The sequence below is a fragment of the Chelonoidis abingdonii genome, chromosome 5 (genome assembly GCF_003597395.2).
Source record: "Chelonoidis abingdonii isolate Lonesome George chromosome 5, CheloAbing_2.0, whole genome shotgun sequence".
Classification (NCBI taxonomy): domain Eukaryota; kingdom Metazoa; phylum Chordata; order Testudines; family Testudinidae; genus Chelonoidis; species Chelonoidis abingdonii.
This window is the reverse complement of record NC_133773.1, coordinates 63,166,826-63,181,414: the sequence shown is the minus strand read 5'-3', so window position 1 is coordinate 63,181,414 and position 14,589 is coordinate 63,166,826. Positions and strand designations below refer to the sequence as shown.

Sequence of the window (14,589 nt, the reverse complement as noted above, 5' to 3'; positions counted from 1 at the left end):
ACCGCCCTCCCCTCTTAGTTTCTATTCTCATTTACTTTTCTCCCCTGGGCTCCCTGCCCGGTGGGTTTAGGTAGCGATTGTTAGCTGAAGTTAATGTTACATTAAACCTACTATGAAATTATGCAAAACAGAGAGTGCGAGATTTACAGGCTGTTCACAGCTGCCAATACCTTCTCGCCTTTTTCCCTACCTCCGTCCACGTTTTTTCTGCACGGACTGAGAGAGACCAAACTGCTGGTCACAGGAGATATTCTATCCCCCTTCCTAGAGCCTTCACTTAAGAAAAGAAAATCGCAATCCAGGCTTTTTATAAAAAAGGAAAAGCTTTGGTAATAAAAAGAAAAAAGAGTTACATAAAATGGTCTCTGTTCATCCAAGATATAACAATATACGATGGTCAATTGGCGTTTAAAAGAAGGGGGGTTATTTCCCTTTGTGGTAAGACTCAGGGCATCTGAGTTTTGGGGTCCCCCAGGGAAGGTTTTGGGGAGACCAGAGCGAGCCAAACACTGGAATTTTTGGCTGGTGGCAGCGCTATCAGATCCAAGCTGGTAATTAAACTTGGAGGTTTCATGCTAGCATCTTAGTTTCCGAACGCTAAGGTTCAGAATTAGGAATTATGCTTATGACTATGTATGTGTTATCAGTGGAAACCAAATTAAATACCTAAACTACTTACAAGAAGTTTAATAAATGTAAGTGAGAAGCAAGTAGGTCTTTTAGCATGCAGTTCAAAACTTCCAAAAGCAGCATCTGCACAGGCCTGTGCATTCAATTTTAATGTTTAGGAAAGGTGTGCACAGAGGATCAAATACTTATCTTTGCAGATCTCATTAAATACAAATGATTTCTCTACCCATTGACACAATTCTGGTGTAATGTGCATTTGTTGTTTTGTAAAGTTCAGCATGTATAGTTTTAGACATCAAGAAATTGTAGATTTCAAAGTTTTAACTGCAGGCTGACAGAAGATGAATTGGAAATGAATTTCTGAAGGCTTTAGTCCTTTTTAGATAAATTAGGACAGCACTTATATTTTTTTTCCATTAGGATGAATGATCTTAGGATAAAAGGAAGGATAAACTACACTTCTTCAGCATGATGGAAAATTGTGTCTATGTTAGGGATGAAGACTGATCTGGATGAAGCACTATTTTGCATTAAAAATGAAGTACTGAGGTTCCACAGACAGTGTCTTTAGTTTGGAAATGTACCAGGCTGAGATGAGTGCCACTACAAATGCCACTTTAAACAGAAAGACAGTACAAGAAATCTAAATGTAGAGATCCAAATGATGTTTTGGTGAGAGCATCTAGAACTAAATTCAATCACCAAGGAGCAACTCAATATCTTTCCTGTGGGTTAAAAAAAGTATTGTAGTTTTTAGGAACCTTTCGACAGGATGAGCCTTGGCTTGTTTACTGCTAGAATGATGAAAAGAGTTGAAGCATGTTGCATAGTATGTTCACCTTCAGTCCCAAGGAAAGTCCATTTTAAGGGAAATATTTTATTTGGGCAATATTGGGTGCTTTTTAGCTCTGTACCCACCATGTACTGAACTTCCTCCATATTCTGCAATATAATACAGTAATTGATTTCTTCCTGGAAAGGACAAGTACCTGTTGTGTAACTGGCATTCTTTGAGATCTGCTGCTCATGTCTATTCCACAGTAGGTGTGTGTGCTCGCCACGTACACTGATGCCAGAAGCTTTTCCCTTAGCAGTACCCATAGGGGGAGTGCTGCTGTGACCCCTGGAGTGGCACCTCCATGCGTGCTATAAGGGGAGTTATGCGCTCCCCCCACCCTCAGTTCCTTCTTGCTGGACCAACTCCGACAGAGGGGAAGGAGGGCAGGATGTGGAATAGACATGAGCAACACATCTCGAAGAATGCCAGTTACGGAACAGGTAACTGTCCTTTCTTCTTCGAGTGCTTGCTCATGTGTATTCCACAGTAGGTGACTGCAAGCTATGTCTGATGGAGGTGGGTAGAAGTTCACAGATTCCCTGACTGAAGCACAGCTCTACCAAAACAATCGTCATCCCTGGCATGGGAGACAATCGCGACATGAACGTGTGTACTGAGGATCAGGTAGTGGCTCTACAGATGTCCTGGATAGGGTCATGGGCCACAAAGACAGCTGATGAGGCTTGAGCCCTTGTTGAGTGCACCCTCATGATAGGTGGTGAGGGAACCCCTGCAAGGTCATAGCATGTGTGCATGCACAATGTAATCCACCAGAAAAGCCTCTGGGTGGAAACTGGTTGACCTTTCATGCGCTCAGCTGAAGCAACAAAGAGTTGCAAGGACCTGTGGAATAGCTTAGTCTGATCTAGATACAAAGGCAGTGTCCTGCGCACATTGAGCATATGGAAGTGGCATTCCTCGTTAGAGGCATGAAGTTTGGGGCAGAGGACAGGCAGAAAGATGTCCTGGCTCATGTGAAAGGCGGAGACCACCTTAGGGAGGAAGGCAGGGTGTGGGCGGAGCTGTATCTTTTCCTTGAGAAAGACCACGTGTGTGTGTGTGGGGGTGTCGCAGGTCAGGGCCCTGAGCTCCGATACCCACCGGGCTGACGTGATAGCCACGAGGAAGGCTACCTTCCATAAAAGGTGAGACCATGAGCATGTGGCCAGGGGTTCGAACGGGGGCCCCGTGAGGCAGGATAACACCAAGTTTAGATCCCACTGAGGAACAGGGGTTCTAACATACAGAAAGGACAGGTCTAGCCCCTTGAGGAAATGCCCGGTCATGGCATGGGAGAAACCTGGACTGGCGGATGGAACGCTGAAATAGCAGCCAGGTGCACCCTGACGGAGGAAGGCACCAGGCCCTGGGTTCTAAGGTGAAGGAGGTACTCAAGGATAAGTTGGAGTGAGGCAGCCATTGGGGAAGTACCCTGGTCATCTGCCCACCTGGACACTTCACTAGGTAGGCTCAGCACATGGATGGCTTCCTACTCTCTAGAAGGACACTCTCTAGAAAAGGTCTTTAAATTTTTTTTTAATTTTAAATTTGGCATATTTGAAGTGTAGTTTACAACTTTTTTTGAGTGACTATAATTAACATAAAACTCTTTTTTTCTGGGTTATTGATAGATCTCATATTGAATATCATCGTAAAGAGAACGTGGTACACAAGCATGTTGACATCTACCTCTTTCGGGCACGTTTCAGTTGGTGACGTATCTCTTGAACTCGAGGCTGCGTGAACTGCAGTGGTATGCACATACCATTCTCTTTACACCATGTTGAATATAACATTCACTTTACCATGCGTGCAGTAAGCACAACTAAACTAGCTTTGCTCGCAACAATGTAAATATTTGTGACAAACAAAATTTGACAAATCAGTATTTTTAAATATTGTTACTAAACCTAATCACCATGGAATTGTGGCTAAAAGAAGGAACTTTGGATTGAAAAGCGAGTTCTTCTGGTACTCCCAACTGTGGCCGAAATAAACAAGCAAAATATTGAGACACTTCAAAGTGAGGATGAACAATCGCAGTCTTTTGTTGCTGAAAAATCTGTTAGTACTAGTGAGTTATCCAAGGTGAGAGACTTTCCACTGAAGTATATCAAAAAACAAGAAGCAAGTGTTAAAAGACCGAAACAAAAGTATGATGAAAGTTATTTGTCTTGGTTTTATATGTGTTGGAAATAAAGATGTTCCTGATGTGCAGTGTGTCGTGTGCAGCAAAATACTAGCAAACAGTTCATTGGCTACTGCTAAACTTCGTAGGCATTTGGAAACCAAGCATGCTGAATACAAAGACAAATATATAATTTTTTTCAAGAGGAAGAGTGACTCACTTGGAAATTGTAAACTTTCGATGATTAAAATTGCTAAAACAGACAACGAAAGTGCAACAGAGGCATCTTATCGAGTAAGTTACTGTATAGCGCTTGCTGGAGAAGCTCACACTATTGGAGAAACGCTTATCAAGCCTTGCGTGAAAGATACTGTAACGTGCATGTTGAGCGAGCAGTCTAGTAAAAAAGATGCTGTACATTTGTAAAATCATTGCACGCCATATTAAAGATCTTGCCAATGACATAGAAAAAGAGCTAGTTTGCCGGCTGAAAACTTGCCATGAGTATTCATTGCAGCAAGATGAGTCCACTGGCATTTCAGGACTTGCTGTGCGACTAGTACTAGCATTAGTAAATCTGATATAGATTTAATAGTATTATTGAAGAGGACCTGCTCTTATGTGAATCTCTGCAAAGCAACACAACTGGAGAAGAAATATTCAACTGCATCAACAATTATCAGAAAGCATGAAATTAATTGGGGGAAAATGTATTGATGTATGTACTGACAGTGCTCAGACGATGATCGGGAGCTGGAATGCGAATCATAAGTGTGGCACCAGAAAACACTAAGAGCCATTGTCTTCTACACAGACAAGCACTTGCAGTTAAAAAAAAAAATACCAGCATATCTGGAAATTGTGCTCGAAGCAGTACAAGTTATGAATTTTGTCAAATCTTGACCACTTCAATCTGGGTTATTTAAAATTTTGTGTGAGGAAATGGGTAGTCAGCACAAAGTGCTTCTTTTACATACGGAAGTAAGGTGGCTATCCAGAGGAAAAGTGCTTGTGAGACTTCTTGAGCTTCATAGTGAACTACTGGTATTCTTCACTTCAGATAATTCAGGACAAAAATTTAATGACTGTCTGACAAATTCCTCATGGCTAATGAGACTTGTGTATCTTGCAGATATTTTTGCAAAATTAAATGAAATTAATCTGTCGCTGCAAGGAAAGAATGTGACCATTTTTACTACAATGGATAAAATCCTGTTATTAAAAAAGAAACTGGAATTCTGGGCATCTACTGTAGAACAGAATAACTTCGACTGCTTCACGACAGTACATGAATTTCTGACTGAAATAAATTCTACAGTTCCTGAAGAAGTTTCCAGCACCATTTTACAGCACTTACATGACTTGCAGACCTCTTTATTCGAATATTTTCCTACAACTATTGATAATGCTTGGGTTTGAAATCTGTTCATAATTACAGCCAAACCAGTCAGCTTTACTGCACACGATTATGAAAGCCTAATTGACTTAATTTCTGATTTGAAACAAAAGTTTAAGGATCTTCCACTGAATAATTTTTTGAGCAGCCTAATAAAAGAGTACCTTAAACATGCAGTTTGAGTGCTAATAAAAGGCTAAACATGCAGTTTGAGTGCTCCTTCCTTTTGCTACAACTTATTTGTGTGAAATGGGATTTTCGTATTATACTGCAACAAAAACCAAATACAGGAACAGACTTGATGCTGCGCCTGACATTACGATTCAACTTTCCAGTATTATTCCTAATAAGCGAATTTGTGATAGAAAAATGCAGAAACACCAATCCCATTAAATCCAAATTTCTACTTCTGTTTATAAAAATAGATTTTCCTAGTAAAAATCCAATTTGTTTGGTTTTTGTGTATATATAAAAGTTTAAGCAGAACACTGTTTTTAATTTTGATTCTTGCACTTGATTTTTGTACTACTTTATATGCACTTTCCAGTTAGAAATTGTTAGTTCAAGTTATTTTAAATTTGTATTTTTGCTTTGTTTTATAAAATAAAATATATTTGAGCATAAATAACGCAATTTTTTTATTTGAAAACCAAATGACTACAAAATATCGTAAGTGTTCCATAATAGGCTAAAAAGTGTTCTGTGGCCAAAAGTTTGGGAAACGCTGGTCTAGTTGGAGACTAACCATGTTCAGGGTGAAAAAAGTTTGCTAGGGCACACCAGTTAACGTTATCCATTTCTCTTGTTGAAATATGTCACAAAAGAACTCCTTATGTTGGTCTGAAGAGCATGAGAGTATTGCCTGGTAAGCAGTAGTCAGTGTGGAGCAGCATACACAATTTGTGAGCTTTTAACAAGATCTCTAAAGTTTACGTGAAGAGATTATAAGTAATAAAATATTCTGGAAAAAATATTCTTGCCTTCGATATTTTTGCTGGGATTTTGGTGAGTTCTTTTTAAAGTTAGGTTGACAAATACTTTCAGGTTTTTTTTAAATTAATGTATTCAAATAAGGCCACCTTTTAACAAAAGTTAAGTAACTTTTTTCAGCTATAAAGCCATAAATGCTGTCTGCTCAGTTGGAACAACTGTATATGAGCAGAGAAATAAACAAAACAACAATCCTTCCTTTTCACCAAAAAAGGAAACAAAAACTAATTTACTGAGCACAAAGAGAGAATTTATTGTAGCAACATTAAAACATTCAAAAATCTCCTTAAGTAATACTCTTCTTTTTAGGGCAGATGCTGAAGTATGTTTATTTGAATGGGAGTCAGACTCTCCCTAAGTGAACTCCTACATTATAAGCAGTTAATCCATCCCATACCCGCACTACAGTCTACATGTAGACCATTTCTGTTGATGCAGGGCTCCAGATTCTTAATCAAAGAATTTACAGTATTTATGTAATGACACCCTCTAATGATGGTAGGTCACATACAACGTAATTGTTGATTAAACCTATCAATGTATCAAATAGAGAACGTACACGAGATGAGGCTGAATGAGTAAGGTTTTTGAGGTGTTCTGTTTGAGGGAAGAGGAAGTAGAAAGCTGTTGCTTTTCCTTCTCTGCTAGGCTATGTCTATACCTGCAGAGTTTTTGTGGTGTCACTGATGAAAGTAAAGCGCTGGTTTGTTTACTCACTTACTTCCTCAGGCTTCAGAGTGTTTACATTAGCAGCACTTTCATCACTGATGAGAGCAGCGCTCTAGGGCAACTATCCCACAGTGCAGCTCTCTCCAGTTTGATGATGGGTCTGAGGGAGGGGGGGTGGTGATCGAGGGGCATCCTGGGTCCCTGCACAGACTCCTCTCCCCAAACACTGATCAGCTCCAGTAGCTCACCATTGCTCCAAGCAGGGGATTGTTTGCTCCCTGGAGCAGGCATTGTTACCTGGCCAGATAAGTGAGTACTTGCCAAGAAAACAGGAAGGTGAGTTTCAAAGTTCCCGGGGCGTTACAGGGGGAGGGATGGATGTCTGATTACCTGGAAATCAAAAGTTGTGTAAACAGGAAGAACGTGTTTTTGCTTGCACATCACTGCAAAAGCATCACTGGTAAGAGCTGTACACCTCTCAGGGAGGTGGTTTTCTTTTTGTGGTGAAACTTTAAGTTTTACTGCAAAAAGTCATTGGCAAGTATAGACGCTCCCATAGTTTTTGTGCAAAAAAGGGACTTTTTCCACTTTAAATGCCATGTGTAGACTTAGATTAGGTTACTATTTAATCTCAATAGGCATTTTACCAAGCCTGGAAAATTATTAACTATTTTAGGTTTAATCTGATCAATTTAAACAGTAATAGGCTAAGGTCTATTGTACATCAGATTTGGCAAGGACAAGATATTTGATAAAATACCTTAGGCTGTATAGATAGTCATTTAAAATTTAATCTCTAGTAGAGGCATGTATTGTACTGAACTACTGTTTATCAGATCACATCATAATTCATACAGTGAACACATGTGACAAACAGCTTGCTCCTTTTTCTGTTACTGCAGTTCAAAAATTGCTTACAGTATTTTAATTACTATTAATTTTACATTGCAGCAATACCCCCCAAAACCCCAATCAGAATTTGGGCCCTATTGTGCAAAGCACTGTATAAACTCACAGATGCAGTCCATGTCTCAAGTTGCTTACATTCTTTCAGATTATTTGCACATAACAGTCTCCTCAGTTACACCTGGATCAGGACAGCGAACCTGACACTTTGTTGTCATCTTTGCAGTGTTAGATTTGCCTTATAACCATTTAGAAAAAGGCATTTTTCTTCTATTAAAGAAATATTTTTACCAGGGCAAGATTTTTTTAAGCTTTCAGCAAATCCTGTAAAAATATTAATTCAATTGTTCTGCTAAAGGTGTAATGTCTTTCACAATTTCTAGTTTGCTTTTACTTCTTTCATTTCCTGCCTTTGTCCATCTCCTCTAGCTTTCCCATTTTCACACCATTCCCAGTTCACTGCCTTCACAACAAGACCACTAATTTAAGTTAATATATTGCAGTATTTATAATGTTTGCAGTATTGTCGTAGCCATGTTGGTCCCAGGATATGAGACACACAAGGTAAATGAAGTAATATCTTTAATTGTCTCTCTCAAACTCTCTTTACATTAAAGTGTATATGCAAAGACAGGAGTCCTAGAAACCTATTGGGAGTAATCTAGTGTTTCAGTAATCACTAGCAAGGAAGTATTTTAAAATTAATCTATGATAGATGGCTATAACATTTTTTGTGGCACAACAATCTGCTAGAAAAATATACTTTTCATAAAACTCACTAATAGATTTTGCAGCTTTAAGGCCTGATTCTGTTCCCAGTGCAATCAATATTATCCTTCCATCCTCCAACTTCAACGAGAACAGGATCACACCCTTAAGGCTCTTACCTTGACATTTCTTTTGGGATAAAGGAAGAAAAATGGTTTCAGAACTGGAGACCTGGACATACAAAGCAACAGATATAATGAATATAACTAGAAACAAATGCAGCGTCAGATTATTCATCTTTAAGATCATTCGGCATTTGAAAATCCACAGTATAGGAGTTAAAAGTCATGATCAGAAATGCTTTTCTGAGCTATTTTGGTGTATCTAAAAAGCATAGTAACTCCCTAGAAATATAATGACTGAAATGCCTTATTTCTTAAGAAAGTGAAATAAAAAAGGGAAGGAAAAGGGGCAAGGCAGCTTTAAATGGTATCATTAATATGCTTATAAAACCGAGGATGACCAATTAAAATTCATGTACCTTCTGAATATCTGTCCAATATGGTATTGTATTTTGCAGGTGGTTAGACAAAACTGACACAAATATATGCTCAGAGTATGTTTATGATAGTTAAAGATAGTACCCAATCAGAGTACCCTGACCATTCTGAGGTGTTTCTACTGTGACTGTTCACAGTTAGTCATGAGAACAGTTACTTCTGAGAGCAGAAGTGTGAGTTTGTACATTTAAAACAGATTTAAGTCATCTACAGAGTTTTAAATATGAAAAAAATACTGATCCAAAACCAGTTTATAGGGATGCTCAAAATTACTCTAAAGCTAATCTACTTCATAGCTTTCAACTTATGATTACAAAAGGAGACGGTTTTGTAAGCATAAATGATCTAAGTGCAGTTCTTAGCTGGTTAAAGAGCCAATTCCAGCTGAAACAAAGTTAGCACAGTTTTCCTTATGGCTCACCTAGTAGAGATGTTGCCACTAAGACCCTGGATAGAGTCTCACCTGAGGTAAATATGGGGTGACCAACAACCACATAGAGAAGTCTGCTAATTTAACAAGAATTTTGCAGTATGACTGTCATCTTGTGACCAGTAGTAGACATAATGCAAGACACAACTGGACTTTTTTTTTAAAAAAAGGATACTATATGCACACAGTAAAACAAGGGAAGATCAGAAGTGAACTTACCCTCTTGGACGTCCTCCAACAACTGCACTAAGACCAGGTGCTAAAAATGGAAACAAAATAAAACAGGTTAATTTCTTAATAGATTTTTTCCCCAAACAACTGTAATTCAGATATTATTACACCCTGAACCCTTCCTATGATTTCCTCTTACAAAATGCTGGGGAGATTGTGTGTAATAACTCCCTAGAAATATAATGACTGAAATGTGTTACACCAGACACACGAAACAAAAATGTTTTTATGAAATTGATGAAAGAAATTGCAGTTTTCACAAAACATCTGAAATGGTTTACAAACATTCATGAAAGTCCCTAATCATAAATATGAATTTATTTTCAAAACCAAAACATATATAAATTTGATAGAAAAGGAACAAATTATTTGTTAAAAAGACAGACGATTTTCAACCAAACTGTAGTTTGTTTAATGCAAATAATTGTTATTTTTATGAAAATGATTATAGAATTGTGAATAACTTGCTATTTATTTTTTGAATGACTGACATCGTGCATACACAGCATTGATAAATTACAGTCATATGCCACAGGGAAATGCTTTACTGGTTAGTTTTTATCTAGAAATCAATCAGTAAAGCATTCGTATGTAGAGTCCTTAACCGATGTCTGCTCTGCAGCTGGGAGCAAGCTTCCCAGCCCGGACTCATGCTAAATATAGCAGGGTAGATATTAGGTGCAGGGGGTAGGGTGGGTCCAAGCTTGGGTATCTAGCCTGAGCCTCCATCTATATCCCAATGTCCACACAATTACTTTTAGTGTGCTAGTGCAAGCCCTACTAGCACAAATCTGTGTACCTGGGCTCAGAGGCTTGCTCCCGGCTGCAGAGTAGACATACCTTTAAAGAACTATGAAAAGCAACATGTGCTTTGGTAGATTAATTTCAAAGGCATGCAGCAGTATATTTCAACATAGTCTTTACATAACAGCATCCTCGGAAGAACAGTAGAGAAATCTGAGCTCCTTTCAAATCTCTAGCTGCTTCCAAAAGAAAGCTAGTACACCATTTTTAGACAGCTAAGCTTTCAGCTTGGAACTTCACTTACTTCTAGCACATTAGCTGAAGTTGATTTCTATGTGGTTATGATTTAGGAGGCCTGTGACAATGCCATCCCTAATGGCATCCCTCAATTACATTTACTAGTAAGAATTCATGGATTCCAAGACTACTATGCTAGAAAGGAGCACAGCAATCATCTAACCTGATATCCTATATAATACTGGCCACAGGACATCCATGAATTCATGTTTGAATTACAGTGTTTCAGGAAAACGTCCAAACTTAAATTTAAAAATTGCCGGTGATGGACAATCCACCACAAGTCTTGGTAACTATTCCTGTTAAAAATTGTGCCTTATTTCTAGTCAATGTGTCTAGCTTCAACTTCCAGCCATTGGATTTTGTTATATTTTTGTCTGCTGCATTGAACAACCCATTATCAGTTTTGCTCCCCATGTAGGTACTTACAGACTGATCAAATCACCCCTTATCCTTCTCTTGATTAAACTAAACAGATTGAGCTCCTGGAGTTCATCACTATAAGGCAAGTTTTCCTATCTGCTAGTTATTCTTGTGGCTTTTCTCTGAACTCTCTCCATTTATCAATAGCCATCTAGAACTGTGCATACGAGAACTAAACACAGTATTCCAGCAGCAGTCGCACCAGTGCCACATACACAGGTAACATTGCCTCCTCACTTCTACTCAGGATTCCCCAGTTTATACATGCAAGGATCACATAAACCCTTTTGGCCACAGCATAGCACTGGGACCTCATGTTCAGCTGATTATCCACAAGGACCCTCAAGTCTTTTTCACAGTTATTGCTTCCCAAGGTAGACTCCCTTATCCTATAAGTATGGCCTAAGTTATTTTTTCCTAGACATATAACTTTACATTTGGCCACTGTAAAATGCATATTGTTTGCTTCTACCCAACTTGCCGAACAATCCAGATTGGTTTATATCAGTTACCAGTACTCTTCATATTTACAAGTCACTCCGAACTGAGTCATCTGCAACCTTTATCAGTGATGATTTTGGTTTTTTTCCAGGTCATTGATAAAAATGTTAAATACCTGGGGACCAAGAACCAATTCCTGTAGGACCTCAACAGAAACACACCCGATGATTCCGTTACAAATACAGTTTGATTTAGCAGCCTCCTGAGCTGCCTCTTTAGCGCATAGTGACAAAAATATATCCTATATTTAGACCCATTAACTGACCCATCATGAAGTGCTCATCCCAGACATGATCAGCTTTCTCAAATATGGAACAAGCTCATCCTCAAGTAAATCTCCTGGAATATTGCTGGACAAAAATCTCTGTACTGACAAAAGGATATTGTCCCGAGTACACACGTTCTGGAGGAGAGACCACCATACTTCCTCTGTCCACTAGTTACATCAATGTGTAACCTGTTCCTTTCAAGAGTACCTTAACTTTTTCTTCACCTTGCTCTATACTGCTCTGCCACCTTGGTCCCGTTTTTATCTCTGCATGTGTCGTCTTGACATAAAAAAAGCACTGTTGTTCTGAACATGTGAGACGTTAGGGTCTTTAAAGGGCTGATGCGCTGCCAACAGACCTTCTTTATTAAATTCCTTTACAACGTCAATAGGTCTTTTATCTAGGTCACTGTGTGCAGCTAGTCCCACAAGGTAAACCCCATCTAGTTTTTCAGCAACTTGCAGTTGTAAACCAGCAACAAGCAAAATCTGGAAATGCTTAGAATGGGTAAATGTAGCAGAAGTATCCATGGGCTCTTTAGTACCACTCCCATTAACATGTTCAGTAGCCATGTTTCCAGATACACCTCTTCCCCGATATAACATTGTCCTTGAGAGCCAAAAAATCTTACCGCGTTATAGGTGAAACCGCATTATATAGAACTTGCTTTGATCCACCGGAGTGAACAGCCCCGCACCACCGAAGTGCTGCTTTACCCATTATATCCAAATTCATGTTATATTGGGTTGCCTTATATCAGGGTAGAGGTGTATATGTTGGTGTGGTGGAAATGCCAAGTAAAACGGGTTCAGGGTGCAGCTGGCAGCTCCGATTGCTGAGAAGCTGCCCTCTGTGCTTCCTTGGTGTGTCCAGATAATGTGCTTCAGCTGGAGTAAAATGGCTGCCATTCAAGTGCTCATGCTGCTGGCACCAATCCCAGCCCCTCCCTCTCAGCACAGAGGGAGGATGCACGTATTTCCTGTGGAGATAGGAAAGGTCTTTTCTACAGTTTTACAATCGCTTCATGAAATCATGAACGCTTATTTGCAATAAACAGAGCTCAGTTCAGAACTGAATTCACCTGTTTCACAAAAGTCTCTTCAAAGGATGGCAGTTTGATGGTTCTCAGTAATAAAATCTTTGTTGTAACTACATTGTATGTAATACCCAGTCTGATCAGCACTTGATTAATACAGTAAAACTGATTTTTTAAGAAGCGCCTCACCCTTGAGTTAGAGATAATTCAAGGAAGAGGCAAGGAATCAATCTCTTTACCTATTCATAATACTAAAGAGTCATCGTGTGATGTGTAGTGCATTTTAACTTGCAAAACCTATTGTGGAAATTTGACTAAAAGCAGCTCAACAGTAGCCACTCATTTGTTTTACATAAGCTTCAAATTTGGTGTACTTTGAATAAAACTCATCTGAGTATTTTAATTTTGACTCAAATGCATTATCTTTCGTGTATTTCTTCGAAGATTCTACTTCCTATTTATTTATATTAGATAGCTAAGGAACATGTTGTATCAGATGGATATACGTCTATATTAAATTGTAATCTGCAAATGACAATGCAACTGCCATTTTGAAGAATGTGACCTACATTTTGAGTATATAACTAGCTGCGTAGTGCTACAAAAAACAGACCAAAGGGACAGCTTAAAATTCCTGACACGTCTCTGAAGGGCTAACACAGGAGTCATCAACTGTAACTGTTTCCCAGTCAAGAGGTTCACCCCTGGTTTTGCCAGAGAAAAGCTGGGCTGGATGAAAGCGGTTTTTGCAGTTCAGACTAGGTGGAAGCTTGGACCTCCTGGCTAACCAGCTGCAGTTGATCATTTGGTCACATGGCAAAGGGGACAGAATCCTTACTTAAAGGCAGGATTTGCTCTAGACTCTCTCTTTCACGTCTGACCATCATCTGCCAACAGAAGAACTGCAGGACGCAGGAAGCCCTACTTGCCTGACACACTGACTGGTCTAAGACTCACAAGAAGTGAACATAAACATAGGAGACAGAGCATTTAGGCTTTTGTAGTTTTTCTTAAAGATCTGTATGCTTTATAGGTAAAATGTACTGTGCTAAAGAAACTTGTCTATGAAACTTGTGTTCCCTACCTTACCCGCCATGCAGTCCTCAACTAGGTGGACGGATGGTTCAGTGGTTTGAGCATTGGCCTGCTAAACCCAGGGTTGTGGGTTCAATCCTTGAGGGGGTCACTTAGGGATGGGGGGGCAAAATCATCCCCTTCACTACTTGGTCCTGTTAGTGAAGGCAGGAGGCTAGACTCAATGACCTTTTGAGGTCCTTCCAGTTCTAGGAGATAGGTATATCTCCAAATTAACTATAAACTACAGAGCCCATGGTGAGGTGGACCTTTGGGGGGGCAATATGCATAAGTGACGGGAAGGGCTCAGCACTGGTTTCCGTTTTATTAAAACATGTATTATATCTTCACTAAAAATGAATTTAAAAATATGTATGGGGGCAGTTATCAGTGCTAACGATGCCAATTCAACTCTGTGATATTCACCCCTTCTTGTCAACTGTTGGGAATGGGCCACATCCACCCTAATTGAATTGGCCTCGTTAGCATTGACCCTCCATTTGAGTAAGGCAACTCCCATCTTTTCATGTGCTGTATATTTATACTTGCCTACTGCATTTTTCACTCCATGCCTCAGATGAAGTGGGTTGTAGCCACGAAAGTTTATGCCCAAATAAATTTGCTAGTCTCTAAGGTGTGTGGCAAATTGCCGGTATTGTTCTGCTGGGTCTCGCGCTTTCTCTTCTCTGGGGTAGGTTCAGGGCGCTATTGCTTGCCTCTGAACCAGTTCTTAATCACTTCCCTAGTGTCCTTGGAGGA

General features: G+C 39.4%; 1 protein-coding gene across 1 annotated transcript in view; it reads right to left on the bottom strand.

Moving 5' to 3' along the window:
• The window catches only part of LOC116824066 (uncharacterized), a 108,051-nt gene that overhangs the window by 22,045 nt on the left and 71,417 nt on the right, over positions 1 to 14,589 (bottom strand). Inside the window, exons 14-15 of the mRNA XM_075066744.1 lie at positions 9,475 to 9,514; positions 8,445 to 8,496 (exon numbers count right to left, since the gene is read on the bottom strand). Coding sequence (XP_074922845.1) covers positions 8,445 to 8,496; positions 9,475 to 9,514 — 92 coding nt within the window. The remainder of the gene's footprint in view (positions 1 to 8,444; positions 8,497 to 9,474; positions 9,515 to 14,589) is intronic.